The 19254-nt window shown below is 36.9% G+C and overlaps 2 protein-coding genes across 5 annotated transcripts in view; one reads left to right on the top strand and one right to left on the bottom strand.

Annotated features, from left to right (window-relative positions):
• Nucleotides 1-15098, bottom strand: part of SAP30BP (SAP30 binding protein) — a 108100-nt gene extending 93002 nt beyond the window's left edge. Inside the window, exons 1-4 of one of the 2 annotated variants that reach the window (XM_033962482.1) lie at nt 14883-15098; nt 13668-13706; nt 12339-12389; nt 7934-8052 (exon numbers count right to left, since the gene is read on the bottom strand). In XM_033962482.1, the coding sequence (XP_033818373.1) occupies nt 7934-8052; nt 12339-12389; nt 13668-13706; nt 14883-14970 (297 nt within the window). In that variant the 5' untranslated portion in view covers nt 14971-15098. The remainder of the gene's footprint in view (nt 1-7933; nt 8053-12338; nt 12390-13667; nt 13707-14882) is intronic. The other variant, XM_033962483.1, reaches the window with a different exon arrangement.
• A 121-nt stretch (nt 15099-15219) lies between these two features.
• Nucleotides 15220-19254, top strand: part of RECQL5 (RecQ like helicase 5) — a 104247-nt gene continuing 100212 nt past the window's right edge. For 2 of the 3 annotated variants that reach the window (XM_033962479.1, XM_033962480.1), the window contains exons 1-2: nt 15230-15651; nt 18541-18662. In XM_033962479.1, coding sequence (XP_033818370.1) covers nt 15522-15651; nt 18541-18662 — 252 coding nt within the window. In that variant the 5' untranslated portion in view covers nt 15230-15521. Of the gene's footprint in view, nt 15652-18540; nt 18663-19254 lie in introns of all 3 variants that reach the window. The other variant, XM_033962478.1, reaches the window with a different exon arrangement.

Genomic DNA, 19254 nt, shown 5'->3' with positions numbered 1-19254 from the left:
GATTGCTTGAATCGCGAAAAAAGATGTAATTTAAGGATCATTGGAATGCCTGAAGGTGTAGAAAAAAATGATCCTATCTCTTTCTTGGAAAATTTTCTACCTAAAGTCTTGCCAATTAAGTCAAAAATCCCTCTTGAAATAGAAAGAGTGCACAGGATACCGACCCAAAAAGTTTTATCTCAAAAAGGTCCAAGAACATTAATATTTAAATTGCTACGATACCAACACGTTGTGGAAATTTGTCAACTTGCCAAAGAAAACCGGAGCCTCAAATGTCAGGATACAAGAATACACATTGTACCTGACTTTGCTAAAGAAACTGCATTTAAAAGGAAACAGTTCTTGGCTTTGCGTCCCAAATTAAGAACATTAGGGGCAAGATATGGACTGTTATATCCGGCAGTAATGAAGATTACATTGGCAAATAAAACCCAGAATTTCACTGACCCTTCAAAACTGCAAGAATACTTAGAAGATTTAGAACAGCCAATGACTTCCTAAATATTATTTATAATTTACTGGACATATATACCTGTGACATAGAAAATTATAATTTATTATTTAAAAATTAATCCAAATTTACTAATGGATATTTTCACAACAGGATCTATTTATGGTTTGTTTTTTGTTTTTTTTTTTTTAACTGTAACTCTAACGATCCATGAATGGCACGAGAACAGAAGCTGATGGAACAAACTATATTACTGTTAGAGATGAAGGAAACGGTATGATGGATTTGTTTACAACTGTCACAATTCTTGAATGGACATAACATCTTTTGAATGAAAACGAGAGATCTAAATGCTCAACCAATAAAAACACACCGAGATGAACTTGATTGGCTATCTCTGACGTGCAGTACACAGGAAGAAAGTAATGAAGAACAGCGACAGGTTTTATAGAACAGAAAGACAGAGAACGAAGTAATTCATCGTACAGACTTTACACAGAGAGAACATGATTTCTATGAATAAGAAGATCTCTGATGAAAACACACCAAGATGAACTGGATTGGATATCTCTGATGTAATGAAGAACAGCGACGTGTTTTACAGAATGGAAAGACATAGAACGAAGTAATTCATCATACGAATTTCGGGACTAAAGTTTAATAACATCTACTATACAGAAAAGAACATAATTTCTATAAATAAGAAGATCTTTGATAATATAACACATGAAGCTTCTTTTCAATTAATATCTACGCGAAGGAATGGTCTGTATACAGTAAAGCTCACAATTAATTACATGACTCCTTTTGAAGTTGATGGAACAAACTATAATACTCTCAGAGATGAAAGAAACGTCATGATAGATTTATTTACAAATGTCACAATTCTTAAAAGGATATAACATCTTTAAAAAAAAAAAAAAAAAAAAAAAGAAAAGAAAAAAGCGAGAGATCTCAATGCTCAACCAATAAAAACACACTGAGATGAACTTGATTGGCTATTTCTGACGTGCAGTACACAGGAAGAAATGAAGAACAGCGACATGTTTTATAGAACGGAAAGACAAAGAATGAAGTAATTAATCGTACAGACTTTGGGACTAAGGTTTAATAACATTTACTACACAGAAAAAACATGATTTCTATGAATGAAAAGATCTCTAAAGATATAGTGACACGAAGCTTTCTTTTCAGTTAATGTCTGCGTGAAGGAGTGATCTGTATACAGTAGAGCTCACAGTTAATTACATAATTCCTTTTGGTCAGTAAATGATTATATGGATAAGTAAGGGGTAAGAGAAACTATAAAATGGTGGGATGATAAAAGATAAGCTTAATTTTTTGAAGATAAAAGTTCATTATAGGTTAAGCAACTTCTTCCTTCAAAAGTTCCTACTAATAAAACAAAAGACTAAAATCTTTTATGTAATGTACTGAAGAAGTTCTATATCTAATTGATACTATATGGTTATCAGGTAAATCTTTATTGGTTTAAAAGAAGAAATAAATGGGAAAAGGAAGGATAAAGAAAAGGGAAAGAAAGATGAAAAGAAAGAAAAAGAAGGGAAAAAATAAAAAATAATATTATAATTCTCATTCCATATAATTCTACAACACAATAATATTATAGAGTAAACAAAATCACATACAAACTTTCTTTATATGTATTCTATTTTTAGGATTATACAATATATAATCATTCACTAAGAATATATATCGGATATCATTTATTATATTTAATAATTAATTGATATAAAATTGTTTCTAAATTTATGAAAGTCAGCTTTAATAAAAAAACGAGAATAGATCTTTGAGGTTTTTTGACTTAATTGGATTTAGATATTTTATAATTTGATAAATTTAGATAAAATCTTTCCACAACTTATGAACAATTATATAAATTGAGATTTAAGATATTAAGTTAATTGAAATTGTCAATTTGGATATATCCTTTTATTTATCATATACATTTTTCCCATAATCTATATTATAACAAAGAAACAGGGGTGGATATTTAATTTCTTGATAGAATATATATAAAATTTTAGTTACATCATATATAAAATTAAAGATAGCTATTTAAATTTGAGATATTAGCTTGTGAGGAGTTATTTATACCTGATCTTACTTGCGTTTCCAAGTTTTCGTATTTAATTGGGGATGGATGGGAGGGAAAGGGGGGGATGGATAATGAAGGGTGGGGCATAAAAAGGGGGGATCATCTAAATATTATTGTTTGGGAAATTAAATTATTATTCAATATTCACAATTTAACTTTTGATAGAACAAGTGATGAGATTACCTAATGGAAATTAAGATACTATCTTTAAATGTTAATGGTCTTAATCATCCGATAAAAAGGAAAAAAGCTATGTTATTTTTAAAACAGCAAAATGCGGATATTTACTGCATACAAGAGACTCACCTGTCTAATATAGAATCTCAAAAGCTAGAAGGAGGATGGATTAAACATTGTTTTTTCTCATCGGCTGTTGGGAAAAAGGCTGGTGTTGCTATATTGGTAAATAAGAAATGTTCTGCCTCCTTTAAATTTAAGGCATCGGATTCTCATGGAAGATGGATACATCTGGAAATGAGCATGGGAAATACTACCTTGTCGCTTTTTAATGTATATGCCCCTAATTCGAATCAACCAGAATATTTTAAGACTCTACAACAACTAATTCTTCCACTGGCTACATCCAAATTGATAGTAGCTGGGGATTTCAATGCTGTCATGGATCCTCTTTTGGATAAAAATCCTAAAAGATTTATAAAATCTTTGGGATTAGATAATTTTGTACAATCTTGTGATTTGAAAGATATTTGGCGTATACTTCATTTTGATGGCCGGGAATTCTCTTTCTGTTCTCATGTTCATAAATCTTTTTCTAGAATAGATTATATTTTTGTTTCAAATCAATTAGTACATCAAGTTACACAGGCTGCCATAGATCCAATTATTTTATCAGATCATGGTGGAGTGTGGATTGAACTTAAAGGCAATGAACAAGATATAAACAGACCTATATGGAGATTTGATAATACATTGCTTGCTGAACCAAATTTTTATGAAATTATGTTAGAAAAAATAAAGGATTACTTCCAACTTAATGAAACAGATGAGATCTCTATGGAAACATTATGGGATGCCTTTAAGGTAACCATGAGAGGTCAACTAATTTCCTATTCGGCTCACCTTAAAAAACAGATTAAGAAACAGTTTTCTGATTTAGAAAAAGAAATTAAAATTTTGGAATCAAAACTAATAGAAAAATGGGACTATTCTACGCAACAGGAACTTTTAAAATTTAAAGGAAAATTTCATGAGATTTCATCTAAATTGATTAGAAAGGATTTATTTTCTCAGCAAGCTTTATATTATGGAAACTCAAATAAGTCGGGAAGAATATTGGCAAATTATTTAAAAGCAAAAAAAAGAAAGACAAAAATAGTTGCCATTAAAGATGAACTTGGAGATATGCACAATCAAAATAATTCAATTTTAAAACAATTTTTACAATTTTATAGATCTCTTTATTCTTCTGAGACTTATTTAGATAAAGAAAAAGATGGCTTAGAGTTTTTGAAAGTATTAGAGGGTCCTAAGGTTCCCGAGCATATAAAAAGAAGTTTAGAAGAACCAATATCACTAAAAGAATTAGGAATAGCTTTGAAATCCCTTAGAGTAGGATCCGCTCCAGGTGGTGATGGATATACAGTAGAGTTTTATAAATCTTTTCAAAATACCCTATTACCTTATTTATTAAATTTATACCAGACTCAACTAACTAAGGGTTGTATTACAGGCACTATGGCAGAATCTTTAATCATAGTTTTGCCCAAGCCAAATAAAGATCCCACTTTGGTTTCAAATTATAGGCCTATTTCCTTAATCAATGTAGATAATAAACTTTTAGCTAAGACATTAGCTTTAAGATTGGCTAAAACTCTCCCTTTCATTATAGGTATGCATCAAACAGGATTTGTTGCTCAAAGACTTTCTTCTCATAATACTAGACTGGCTTTTCATATGTTATATTTGACAAAAGCCATGAAAGATCCGGCTTTTTCTGTTTCTTTGGATGCAGAAAAGGCCTTTGATCGAGTGGAATGGACATTCATGTACCAGGCAATGGAATGGTTTGGTATAGGTTCAGGATTTATACAAATAATTAAAACGTTGTATAGCTCCCCTGCTGCTAGATTATATATCAATAATACATTTTCAGAACGTTTTAATTTACGGAGAGGAGTTAGACAAGGTTGTCCATTATCTCCTTTGCTTTTTGATATTGTTTTGGAACCCTTACTGTTAGCTATTCAACAGGTAAAGGAGATACAAGGTATTCCCCGTTCAGATAGGGAATATAAAATATCAGCATATGCAGATGATATATTGCTTTATTTGAGAAATCCAGAAAATACCATTCCATGTTTGCTTGAATTAATTGAAAAATTTGGGAAATTTTCAGGTTACAAAATAAATTGGAATAAATCAGAAGTTCTTCCACTAAATGTACATTGTACAAAAGGTCTATTTGATCCATTTTCTTTCATTTGGAAGGAAGATGGTATTAAATACTTAGGAATTTGGATTGCAAAAACAATAGATGATACAATGAAAATTAATGAAAAAAATTTATTACAAAAAGTAAAAGAAATGTGTGAGCAATGGAATCCTTTACACTTATCTTGGTGGGGAAGAGTACAAACTGTTAAAATGATGATTTTACCTGTAGTTTGTTACCAAATGGGTATGATACCTATTTTTTTTCAGGGATCTTTTTATAAAAAAATAAATAGGATTTTAACCAATTTTATTTGGCTGGGAAAAATTCCTAGAATTGCTTTAGTGTCTTTGCAAAGACCTATTGTGGAGGGTGGGGTAAATTTTCCAAATTTTTATAGGTACCATCAAGCCTATATATTGCGACAAGGTATGTATTGGATCCTCCCAGAGCCCATTGATAATATTCCAGATTGGTTCTGGTTAGAATGGAGACTTATGTTTCCACTGCGTCTTGGTCACATAGTTAGTATCAAAATGCCAAGGTTATATAAAGATCATAAAATATTTATGGATACCTGGAAGACTTTAAGGTATATAAGTAATCTGACTCCTATTCCGATAAATAAATCAACAATTCAAACAATTTGGTTAAACCCCAAGATCAAAATAGGCGGTTTTAAAATCATTTGGAAGCATTGGATGTTAGCAGGGATACGTACTATAGAAGATGTAATAACTAATGGTAAACTGCTTGAATTTTCACAACTGCAACATAAATTTGACTTAAACAATTCACAATATTTTAGATGGTTGCAATTGAAGCAGACCATTCAGGTGGGGTTCCCTGAATGGAAAAATCTTAACAATTATCATAGCCTAGAATTCTTATGCTTCCAGGTGGCTTCTACTGGACACCAGGCCGCAATGTGGTATAAATTAATATCTGGATATATAAATAAAAAACCAAAAAATGGTCTTAGAGACATTTGGAGCATTGAGATTAAGCATCAAATTAATGCATCTCAATGGCCACGAATTTGGTCTTGGAGGATAAGATGTACAGTTTCAGCATCTATGAGACAAACATGGTTTTTTCTTTTGCATAGAGCTTTTTGGACCCCCGTTCGTTTACAAAAAATAGATAGTTCTAAGTCTAATAAATGTTGGCACTGTCATCTTGAAAAAGGGACATTAGATCATCTTTTATTCTATTGTCCATATATATTACTATTTTGGAAATCAATTTGGCCTCAAATAAATAGGATGATGGATAATCCAGTAGCCTTGACTTATGATACTATTCTATTTGGTACAACAATAAGAGCAAAAAGTCAAATTTCGTCACACAATAATAAACTTTTATTCATATTAACTGGAATAGCAATTCAACAAATAACATGTAACTGGAAAAATTATGACAGACTTAATTATAACTTCTGGTGGAATTCGGTATGCCATATGTATAAAATGGAGCGCACAATAGCAACACAGAAAGGATATTTTGGTAAATTTCTAAAGATTTGGAGACCATTAATAGATTTTTGTAATGATTAATAACATTTTCCCATAACAAGAGATTTGATAAGCGGGGATATGGGTGGGTACTATCTCATTTATCTTACAATATATAAGAATTAATTAATGTATTTTCAAATACTATGTTAGAATTTCTGAAATACGAAGGGAGGGATTGGGGAAGGTTAATTTATATATATATTTGTCATACATATTAAATTAATCATATATTGTATTTAAAATATACATGAAAGTAAATCAAGTGTGTATTTATAAGATTATATGTATTTTTCTGATACACTTGTTGTAATATGAAAAAACGAATAAAGAAATTTAAAAAAAAAAAAAAAAATAAAAAAAAAAATGTCTGTACTTCAAGGAAATCGCTTTTCTAAAGGCATTGTCTTCAGAAGTTATTTGTATGGTATAAAATGCACTTGCCCAATACTTCTACTGCTGACCCTCCTTGAAATACATTTCTTTTAGGGTGGAACGAGCCAAGTATATATTTAAAGTGGGAGGATATACGTGGGAATTTATTTTTAGGGCAGATAAGATTTTTTTTTTTTTTTTTTTAGAACTATTGGTGCAGAAAAATGCATGTTATCTTAGAATGGAATACAATGCAAAGCAAATATAAGAATGTGCATGTATGTTTGAAGGATTTAGTGTGTGTCTGTCCATGAGTTGCGTGCACAATGGAATAGCTTAGAGGAAAAAGAAAAAAAAAAGCATCTATTGGGGATGTGGGGGTGGGGTACTATATGCTCTAGCTCAGTGGTTCCCAACTCTGTCCTGGAGGACACCAGACAGTCAGGTTTTGAGAATAACCCTAATTAATATGCATGGGGCAGATATGCATGCCTGTCACCTCCATTATATGCAAATCTCACTAGGGCTGTCCCAAAAACCCAACTGGCTAAAGTTCTCCAGGACAGGGTTGGGAACCACTGCTCTAGCTGATGGCTCCTTCTGCTATTCTATGTAATATGTCATCTGAATATACATGGATATTTGTGCAAGTGTCTGTTTATATGCCACAGCTCATCCATCCTGATCAAGTGGGTTTATCACCGCGAGACAGGCGGCAGATGGCATAAGGAGGGTGTTTAACTTGGTGTGGCAGGCGAAAAGATCAGAGAAAGCCTGACTAGATAAGAAAGAGAAGTTACACTTGAAGAAAAACAAACAAAACAAAAAAAAACACTCAAGGTCCTATCTTCAAATATTGATTTGACTCATACACAAGATGAAAAACACATGTGTGTGATTACAGAAGAGCTTATAAAAAAAAAAAAAAATTACACTATGATCTTTATACTGTTTATCAGAACTGTAAAAAGAGTGTTTTGGCTCCGCCTACTCAGAAGTGAAACTCAGGTTCATAAGACTCTAAAAATAAGAAGTGCATGGATAAATGGCATTTTCCAATTAATAGAAAACATTATACCTACCGACTGTCTGCTGTTTTCATCATCTTCGTCATCTTCCTCATCATATGCACCCTCATCCCCTTCAACTTTCGAAATATCATCTTCTCCATATGCTTCTGACACCAGGCCTCCTTTTTCTTCTAAAATATTCAAAGCATAAGTATGTTATAATTAAGTAGCATTGTAAAGATTAGAATGTAAGTTGTAAATGTATAACGTAAAAACATGCAAGCCTATATAGACATACAGAAATTGTTGTATTTAAATCAGTAGGAAATAAAACCACATATGGAACCTTACAATTTAAACAGTGCTTACAAAATTTGTGTCATGTGTGTCCTGAGCACACATGACATTTAAAAAAAATATTGAATCGGAAGCCAAAGATAGGCCTCAATGACAAAATGCAAGCACACAACAAGGAAGCCATGAGGGCAGGATGTCAATAGACCAGTCAAGGGTGTATTGTTCAAAAAATCACTTTATTGATGAATAAGCTGGAATGGCTAAATAGACTCGACACTGGCAGTGTTTTGGCGTCTGTGCCTTTATCAAGAGTCTGGCTTGAATATAGCACAGTGCATGCATACACTTTGGTACACACGCTGTAGAGATGTTGGTAAGAGCAAAAATGAAAACTGGTGTCGGGAGCAAAACTGACCAGCAATCTTGAGTTTTGCTCCTGACATCAGTTTTCATTTTTGCTTTTACCGACATCTCTATAGTGTATCTACCAAAGTGCACGCATGCACTGTGCTATATTCAAGCCAGGCTCTTGATAAAGGCACAGATGCCGAAACACTGTCACTGTTGAGTCTATTGAGCCATTCCGGCTTATTCATCACTAAAGTGATTTTTTTGAACAATACATCCTGCCCTCATGACTCTAAAAATGTTTTGTTGGATAGACAAAGCATCTGACAAGATTACGAATATCTGTTAAAGACCTGGAAGGTCCATCCAGTCTGCCCAACAGCCACATTTATTTTTGAAGCAATGTTATACCAACAATATAGTAATTATTCATTTTATTTGCTAAGTTCCATTATTAGATGCTATTCCCCTCTCCCCCGAGATAGGCAAGACCTGTACTCCAGCTATATGAATGTGGTAAAAGTGTGCATTCTTTCTTCTGATCCATATTGCCGCAAAAGAGATGCAGGCCCTAGTGGTCCGCCTGGCATCGGCAACACTGCCCTATCACTAGAGTTGCTGTCCAAACTAATTCCAGCCTATCCTGATCCATTTTGCCATATACTGGATCCAGACCACAGAAGTCAGTCCAGCATTGGTTTCACTGCTGGGGCTGCCATTTAAGCCTCATTCCTGTGTATTATAAATGAAGTTATAGGGAAGGGAAGTGGAAGAGGGTGGGACTTGTATACCGCCTTTTTGCAATTACACATTCAAAGCGGTGTATGTATATGTATTTATTTTGTACCTGGGATGAAGGATTAAATGGCTTGTCCAGAGTCACAAAGAACATAGCTCAATCTGTAAAGTTGTGTGTCAATACTGTCCCTCTTATTATGCAAGGATCTGGTATGTCTATCCCATGTATTTTTTAACTCCATCACTGATTTTGCTTCGACCACCTCTCCAGGAAGGGCAATCCAGGCATCCACCACTCGTTCCGTGAAAAAGTATTTCCTGACATTCCCCCTGAGTCTACCACCCCACAACCCCATCTTATGTCCTCTAGTGTTACCATTTCTCCATCTCTGGAATTGATTTATTTATAGATCGATACCCTTCAAGTATTTAAATGCCTCATATCTCCTCTATCCCTTCTTTCCTCTAGAGCAGTGTTTCTCAACTTTTTCAAGCCAAGTACCCTCCAAGCCTGACAAATACCAATCTAGTACCCCCGCCCAAGCTCTGCCCCAGACTTCACCCCCATAATAATAGTACTAATTGTAATACAATTTCTTCTGTTTATTTTTATAAACAACCAATCTCAACCAAGGCTTGGGGAATGCTAATTAAACTTTTCATACAACATTAGATATGACTGAGGAAGTACCTGTATGTAATATAAATATGCAAACCACTCCAGCTGCAATGTAACTAGTCTGTTTCTAGTAGTACTAAGTTAATTATTATTGAACCCCAAACTGTCGCAAAACATCATGTCCCCCTTTCTTGTCTGAATTGCACTTGCTCCAGTCCTCAGCAGCACTCCCGTAATGGATGGCGCAAGCAGCAACCCATATGCTGCATGTGGCTGACCCAGAAGCCTTCTCTCCGACGTCAACTCAGCAGCCGCAGATGGACGGGCGGAAATTGCCAGCCAGGCCATGTACCTCCAACAGGCGGCCTGTGTACCTCCTAGGTTACGTGTACCGTGGGTTGAGAAACACTGCTCTAGGGTATACATATTCAGGTATTCAAGCCTCTTCTTCTAAGTTATGTTGTAGCTCACTGACTCTGGTTTTACCTCTTTTGTAAACTTCATAGAACTGAAAGGATTTTTAGATATATAAATAAAAAATGTTATGATCTCATATGTCTCGGCAAAATCTTGATATCTTTTTTGTTGCCTTCCTCTGGACTGCTTCAAGTCTTCTCACATCCATAGCAAGATAGGCCACCAGATTCCAGGTGGGGCTTCCCCAACAACTTGTACAGGAGTATCAACACCTCCCTTTCTGTGCCGGCGATTACTCTCTCTATGCAGCCCAGCATCCTTGTTGACCACTGCTTTGTCACAGTGTCTGAGGATCTCAAGGCTATGAAACAATCATGCCAAGATATCTCTTTCGGTCTGTGCTTATCAGCTTTTCACTACCTAGAACATAAAGCTCCTTTTGATTTTTATTCTCCAAATGCATCACTCTGCACTTCTTCGTGTTAAATTTTAACTACCAAAGTCAGACCATTCTTCTAACATTTTCAGATCTCTTTTCATGGTTTCTACTCCTTCCAGCATGTTCACTCTGTTGCTAATCTTGGTGTCATCTGCAAAAAGACATATTTTTGCTTCTAACATAGAAACATGATGGCAAATAAAGGCCAAATAGCCCATCCAGCATCTCCTTTTCTCCCACACTTTCTTGAATTCAGACATAATTATGTCTCCACCATCTCTATCAAGAACCTATTCAATGCATCTACAACCCTTTCTGTAAAAAGTATTTCCTTAGATTACTCCTGAGCCTATCACCTCTTAACTTCATCCTATGACCTCTCATTCTGGAGCTTCCTTTCAAATGAAAGACTCGCCTCATGTGCATTTATGCCACGTAGATATTTAAACATCTCTATCATATCTTCCTCTCCCGTCTTTCCTTCAAAGTATACATATTGAGATTAAGTCTGTCTCCATATGTCTGATGAAGACAACAGACCATTTTAGTAGTCTTCCTCTTCAGAATTATACCCAATATGCTAAATGAGGCCTCACCAGAGTCTTTTACAGAGGCATCAATACCTCATTTTTCCTATTGGCCATACCTCTCTATTTGCACCCCAGCATCCTTTTAGCTTTCGTCGTCACCTTTTCGACCTGTATGGCTACCTTAAGATCATCACATACAATCACACACAAGTCCTGCTCCTCTTTTGTGCACAAAACGTTCTTCACCCCCCAAACTGCACCATTCCCTTGGAATTTTGCAGCTCAAATGCATGACCTTGCATTTCTTAACATTAAATCTTACCTGCCAAATTTCAGACTATTCTTCAAGCTTTGATAGGTCTTTCCTCATATTATTCACACCATCAGGGGGCGTCTACTCTATTGCAGATTTTGTTATCATCCACAAAGAGGCAAATCCTGACAGCCTTTCAGTAATATTGCTTACAAAAATGTTAAATAGAATAGGCTCAAGAACCGAACGATGAGACACACCACTGGTAACATCCTTTTCCTCAGAGTGATCTCCATTAACTACTATTACCCTCTGTCGCCTCCACTCAACCAGTTCCTGAGCCAGTCCATCACTTTGTATGAAAGGCTTTGCTAAAATCTAAATACACCACATTGAGCGCAAGCTCTCTATCCAATTCTCTGGTCACTCAGTCAAAGAAATTGATCAGAATTGTCTGACAAGACCTACCTTTAGTGACTCCATGTTGCCTCAGGTCCTGTAATCCATTGGATTCCAGAAACATCACTATTCTGTTTTAAAAGTTTTTCCATTAATTTACTTACCACAGAAATCAGACTTATAAGCCTTAACTCCCTATTTCTTCCTTACTTCTACTTTTGTGGAGAGGGACCACATTTTCCCTTCTCCAGTCCTCCGGTACCACTCTCGACTATAAAGAAGCATTGAACAGGTCAGCCAGTGGATCCACCAAAACCTCCCTAAGTTCCTTCAGTACCCTAGGATGCACACCATCTGGCCCTTCACTTTGTCCACCTTTAGTTTACCTAGCTTCTCACAAACAAAATCCTCTGAAAATTGATCAGGGTCTACCACACCTCCAATCCTATTTGTGTTCGTCTTCTCTGGTCCCGCTCCTGGTGCTTCAGCTGTGAACACAGAACAGAAATATTTGTTAAGCAATTCAGCCTTTATCTTTATCAGATTCTATATACAGTGGTGCCTCACACAACGAACTTAATTCGTTCCAGGAGCAAGTTTGTTATGCGAAAAGTTCGTTATGTGAAACGCGTTAAGCGCAGTGACTAACGACTGCCTGCAGTGCCTGCGCGGAAGGATGCAATACATCGGCAGCGATCGTGGAAGCTCGGGTGACTTCGTTGTGTGAAACGAAGTTCGTTGTATGAATCATGACATGAAGTTCGTTGTGTGCAGCGTTTGCTGTGCGAGGCGTCCTTTATGCGAGGCACCACTGTATTTTCCCCTTCGAGTCTCACAATGCCACTTTTGTACTTCTTCCTATCACTAATATATCTGAAAAATATCTTGTCCCCCCCATTTTACAGTGTATTTTTCTTCTATTTTATTATTTGCTTTCCTGACTACTCGACCAGACTCTTTACTTTTCCTGATATTTTTGCCTTTCTTCTTTCTGCGATCTTTTATAGTTTATGAAAGCTAACCTCTTTCCTTACCTTCTCAGCTACTGCTTTTGAGAACCAAAGCAGCCTTTTTTTTTCCTCTTCAACTTACAAAATGATTTGCGAGGAACCATTCTAAACAGTCACAAATATATTAAACAGAACAAGTCCCAGTACTGATCCCTGGGGAACATTTTTTCCTACAAACAAATTCCATTCACCACCACTCTGTCATCTGTCCATCAACCAATTTCTAATCCAGGTCACCACAAAGTTTATTAATGAGAATCTTATGAAGGACCATGCCAAAGGCTTTGCTGAAGTACAGGTAGACCACATCTAGCACACATCCTCCATCCAATTTTCTGGTCACCCAGTCAAAGAAGTGAATCAAATTCGTTTGGCATGGTTTTCCCAGGTCACAGATCTTATAGCCCATTTGATTCCAGGTATTTCACTATTCTTTCATTCAGCAGAGCTTCCATTATCTTTCCAACCACCGAAGTGAGGCTCTGACCTTCTCTGTTACCACTTTTGTGAAGAGGGACCACATTCACTTTTCTCCAATCCCAAGGAACCTATCCCATCTCCAAGGATTTATTGAACAAATTCACAAGAGGTCCTGCAAGAATGTTTCCAAGTTCTCTCAGTACCCTAGAGTGAATTTATTGATTGAATGATTAATTTTGTCTGGACCTATTGCTTTGTCCACTTTTAGTTTTTCCAGTTGTTCATAAACACTTCCTTCTGTGAACAGTGTGATATCCATTTCACTCCCATATATACCTTTGTCAGACAACTGTGGTCCTTCTCCAGAATTTTCTTCTGTGAACACAGAACAGAAATATTTATTTAGTATGTGTTCTTTCCTCATAATTTTCTACATAGCAGCTCTCAGCAACTTTCAGTCTCACAATTCTACTTCTAGTCTTCCTTTTTTCTCCAATATAGCTGAAAAAGTCTCCTCTTAACATCTCTAATCATGCATGTAAAATACTAATCCTCCTGAACCCTGCCTGTACCTAGGAATATCTCTGGTAAACATAAGAACATTCAGAATACAAGTATATAAGTTTTCCCATATTGTCTGGCAATTTTATGAGATATTTTCAAGATCTATCATCTTTGCTAATATGAATAAAAAACAGGGAAAAACTTACTCCCTCCTTTACTAACGTGTAGCACGGGTTTTAGTAGTAACTTCTCCGACGTGCAAAGAATTCCTACGAATGTCGGAGCAGTAACCACCCCTGCCGGTGCTAAAACCTGCACTAAGCATTGGGGGTTAATTCTAATCTTACAGTTTCTTGGGGCCTTGCTGTACCAGGCATTTCTCTATAAATAGGAGGAGAAATTTAAAAGGCTTTCCCATGGGGTACAATACAAAAAAAATCCCATGAGGCTGGTAACTTCTGTTTTGCACTAGTGTAACACATTTTTTACTAACTTCCTGACTTAAGGCTTTATTTTCCACAAACTAAACTAAACCTTAAGTTTGTATACTGCATCCTCTCCACAATCGTAGAGCTCGGCATGGTTTACAGGAATTGGTATAGAGAAGTAACTCCAATGAAGGGTTGCAGAACTTAGTATAGAGAATGTTTAGAGGGACATAGTATACCAAAGAGGGAGGAATCACAAATTCATTAAGCTAGTCTAAAGAAAAAGGTATCTCACCTTACATTCTTCTACATTTATTAACCTTTAAACTGGACTAACAAGACAACCACGCTACTCTATCCATTTGTTACAGAAACCAACTTAGCTTCCCCCAGATTTTTTTTCCCCCCTGACACTAGTTTCTCAAGATTATTCATCCCCTTTTCTACCCCAGTAGAAACAAAACCAAAAAACCTACAACTAAAAACTAAAGGTCCAAAGAATTCACGAAAAGAGAAAGCCTAAACCAGGACACTACTCGGAACATTATGAGAGATACTGCTTCGTTTGCAGTCTCCCTCGAAGCCAGGCGGTCAGCCTCAGGAACTGCGTATATCTCACCCGTCGCTGCTGCCTCCCCTTCCGACTCCTGCTCCGAATCCTCCGCGTACACCGCTAGAGACGACAGAACGTTCTTATTGCCCGCCATCTTCAATCTGCTGCTTGGCGCGCACCGTTGACGCGTCACGTCGCTCGGCGTCGGGTCGAAAGGGTAGAGCGGCTAAGATCATCACTGTGGCAACCAGCCTTTGGCATCGTCACGTATTTAATATACTACTACTACTAAAGAAGAGAGAGAGAAAAAGAAAATCGGTGCAGTAATACTGATCCTAGAAAAAAAGTGAAAAACCTGATTTTTATAAAAATCAGACTTCCGGTTCCGCGCTGTAGTAGTAGGACTGTTCGACGTCATCGACACGCGCCGAACAGCGCTAAAGTTTGCTACCTGGAAGTTTGTGGAAATGCCGTGAAGATGAAATTAAGATTTGGAGTAGGAGCTGAGCCGCGCCGCTTTCTTAGCGATTTTTATAAGCTGGTTTCCGGGTTTTGGTAGATACTTTTTTTTAAAGAATTATAATCTTATTTAATTTTGGTTCAGATTCATTCAGCTAGAGCATGATTTTAGGACTGGTGAAAGCTGACATTCAACATTTGTTGCTCATTCTTCTGTAGGAACTCATTACTGCATTAGAAATAAAAATGAATGCTCACTATTCAACGTCATCCTTTGGACGTGATTGTAAGATCCAAAAAGCCTTGAAGAAGATTTTTGGCTTTGATTCCTTTCGGACACTCCTGCAGGAAAGTGCAGTTAAAGAAGTTGTGAAAGGTGAGGTATAATATTTTTTTTCTTCATAAAGTTGTCAATATCGTGGAAATATTTTAAAAATAATCCACAGTTTATTGTAGAAATCCAGCATTAAAATTACTCTGAATGGAGTACCTACTTCAGTCCGTTCTAAACTGTCTTGGGGAATCTGAGATTATTTCAGTTGATCCTTACCCAACTTGGTAGTCATCCTCTTCAAGTGAAGGAGATAATATATTTTAGTGACTGGAGGATTAGATTCAGATGGCAATCTCAAGACCTCAGTTAAATACCTTGAATTTAATTGGAAATACATTGGAGGTGACCAGAAGTAAGGGGGGGGGGGATTAATCAAACACAAATTACAATAAGTCTTCAGGTATTTTTAGCACACACCAACAGCACAGATAGTGATATTCATTCACAAGCACTTTCTGGGCATTGTGCTGATGTGATACTTTGTCCTCTATATCTTGATCTTTGATGGCATCTAGAACTTGCTTGTGGATGACATTGTATCTTCTGCAATTCACTAACTAATGGGGCAATCTGCTTAGAAAGAGCCTTTCCCACATGAACAATAGATTCAAGAGTAAACTTCTAGGGGCCTGTGAAGTTGGAAATATGCAGTGCCTTGCTCTGAGTAAGGCACTCCAAGACCCTGCAACATAGGATCTCCAAGCTTTGCAATGGGGAAAACCTCCTCAAGTAAGCTTCCATTGTCTTACTCTTAGTACTGCTCACGAACAGTGCCATTCTGATAGCTGCATTCCCTATGACTATCATTGCCACTTCCTCCTGATCAATTGGAATTATAAGAGTCATTGTTTCATGCTAGATTGATCACAGCAGCATGGCAACATTATGCTGCAGGATCAGGCAGAGACACACTCCTTACTGACAATAATGAGAGATCTAAGCCAAGAGCAGATCCTGACATAACTTGCCTTGAGGTCCCTTTAAGCAGCGAGTCATTGGCCATTGTGCCCCTTCAGGTTACAAAGTTATCCATAGTTCTTGAGATGGATACTTCCAGACTTGGATACTTAGGACTTGAGATGATACTTTCAGACTCAGCAAAGTAAGTCCAGTGTTCCCCTTTCTCCCCAGCAACACAATATGAGATGCAAGATTCAAGTGGCTTCAGAGCCAACCTGAGTCTTCTGTCTTGACGCCTCCCTCTCTGGGTTTTTTTTAACTACTTTAAGTGACTATATAACTGGTTAGCCATGTCTGTTCTTACATTGTTCTCTATATCTGTCTCAAAATATGACCTCCATCCTCACTGCGGATTATATTCGCTTAAAGCTGGAACTATTTGTAATAATGTAGATAGCCACTAAGGGCTCCTTTTACAAAGGTGCGCTAGCGGTTTTAGCGCATGCTTAGCGCGCGCTAGCCACTACTGCCTCCTTTTAAGCAGGTGGTAATTTTTCAGCTAGCGCGCGCTAATCTTGTGCATGCGCTAAAAATGCTAGCGCACCTTCGTAAAAGGAGCCCTAAGTCTACAGAAGATGTTGTTCTCATCCCAGTCAGCTAGTACTTATCCAGCTTGGTTTTCAGGTTATCAACAAAGAGTATGTATAGAAAGATTTGGATGTGATGCTCCATTGTACACAAATGTTTTTCAAATTTGATAGGAGCCACTCAAGGATTTGGCTGAGAACTACTGGTCTGAAATTTCTGGCATTGATGTTATAGTAATAAGTTTAGCGACTTCATTCAGGCAACTCAGGCCTTGTTGGATATCTGATGCAATACTGATGTGACCTTATTGCTACACTTTGTTGATATGTAATAGAGAGCTACACGGGAATGGAGTTGTGGGAGTCTTGCAGGTATGGAAGAAGTTCCACAGGGATTCCTGTGAGAGTTCAATCAAAATTTCTAGCAACTGGAGCACCAAAATGAGGCTTGGAATGCCCAGATAGGCAGCTGGGACAGCAAACTAAGGCTTGGAACACTTATTGGTTAAATAGTGAATACCATCCAAAAAACCACTGGAGGTTGTTGGGGGTGGGACAAAACAGAAGGCTATGAGGAAGTAAATAATCTTGACTCATGTGGATACTGGTAGGGATGGATTGGGCCTTAGTGGGTACAGGTGGGGATGGGTTAGATTCCATTGGGGATAGGTGAAATTTCTTGGGGAATTTTATGGTTATTTTGTGGGATTTGGTGGAGGGGAAATTAATGCTGCTGTTGGAAAAGGGGATTATTTTGTAAGTACTGTAAAATATTGAATTTTTGTTGTTATGTTTTTTGCTGGTTATTAAGGGCTCCTTTTTATCAAGCCGCGCTAGCGGTTTAACGCGCGCAATAGCGCGCGTTAAACCGCCAGCCGTGCTAGCCACTACTGCCTCCTCTAGAGCAGGCAGTAGTTTTTGACCAGCGCGGGGGTTAGCGCGTGATGAAAAGTTGCGCGCGTTAACCCCGCTAGCGCGGCTTGATAAAAGGAGCCCTAAATATTTTTCAATGAAAATGTTTTGGATTAAAGGAGGGAAAGAAAAGAGTACCTGGAGAAAGAAAGGGAAAGCAAAAGAATGTTTAAAAAAATGAGAACCTAATAGCTGCAGGAAAAAAAGTTAAAAACAAACAAAAGAAATACATTTCCCATGCTCCTTAAAAAGTTAGCTGCCACCCAGGTTTTCCACCCTTGTTTGGCTCTGACTAGTGCATTTGGGAAAGTTTGCATTTAGTAGCTCCAAAGCTAACATTCTTCCCTTTGAAACATTTTCACATTCTACTGTTTTCATTCTTTTCTTGGAAGGCATTGTTTTCAAGGTGGAATAGATACAGTCAAAAAGCAATCATCAAAAAATCAAGATGTTCAGTGCTCTGTATTATGGCAGAAATGGAACAGTTCTCTTTCATTGCAAGTCCCTGACCTTTGTTTTGCCATCTCTGTAGGTGAGAATGATGTCTTCATATGTATGCCCACAGGGGCAGGGAAATCCTTATGCTACCAGCTTCCTGCAGTTCTGGCCATTGGCATCACTATTGTTATTTCACCTCTCATTGCCCTTATCCAGGTAACATCTTATGTTGGAAATAGGGCTGGAGTATAGTGGCTCATGGAGAATGATTGTTTCACTATAGGTTCTTTTCTTTCATCTGATGACTTCAAAAGTAGTGGCGCTTTACTGATAAAAGTTGGTCCTGTTGAACCATTTTTTGATTATTTGGAAACTGCAAAAGCATTACATTCCTTTTCTACAGCAAAGTCATACAGAAGAAATAAATCAACTGTACCACAGTTTGTCCTTGAATACAAGAAGCATGGGCAAGTGCAGATGATCTCTGTGAGAGAAAGGGATTGTAGAGCTTAGTATGTATATTCCATATGGTCTTACCTGCCATCATCTTCTAAGTTTCTGTTCGATCTACCTCTGTTGTCTGGTTTTTAAATTGCATATGTTAAGTACTGAGCAGAGTTTTGGTTCTACCCTGCTCATAGGTGCACTGAAATGATGATAATTGTATAAATATTTCCAATCAAATATTTTTTATTAAAATTTTACAGACATTCCTGAGTCATAAGGCATTTATTTGTACAATGGAGGCACATTGCAAGTCAGAGAGTGTAAATGCAACTTCCCTGACTTAACGCCTTCAAAATTCTGT

The sequence above is a fragment of the Geotrypetes seraphini genome, chromosome 10 (assembly GCF_902459505.1).
Source record: "Geotrypetes seraphini chromosome 10, aGeoSer1.1, whole genome shotgun sequence".
Lineage (NCBI taxonomy): Eukaryota > Metazoa > Chordata > Amphibia > Gymnophiona > Dermophiidae > Geotrypetes > Geotrypetes seraphini.
The sequence above is the reverse complement of the archived record's forward strand: the minus strand, read 5'-3'. Positions and strand labels throughout refer to the sequence as shown.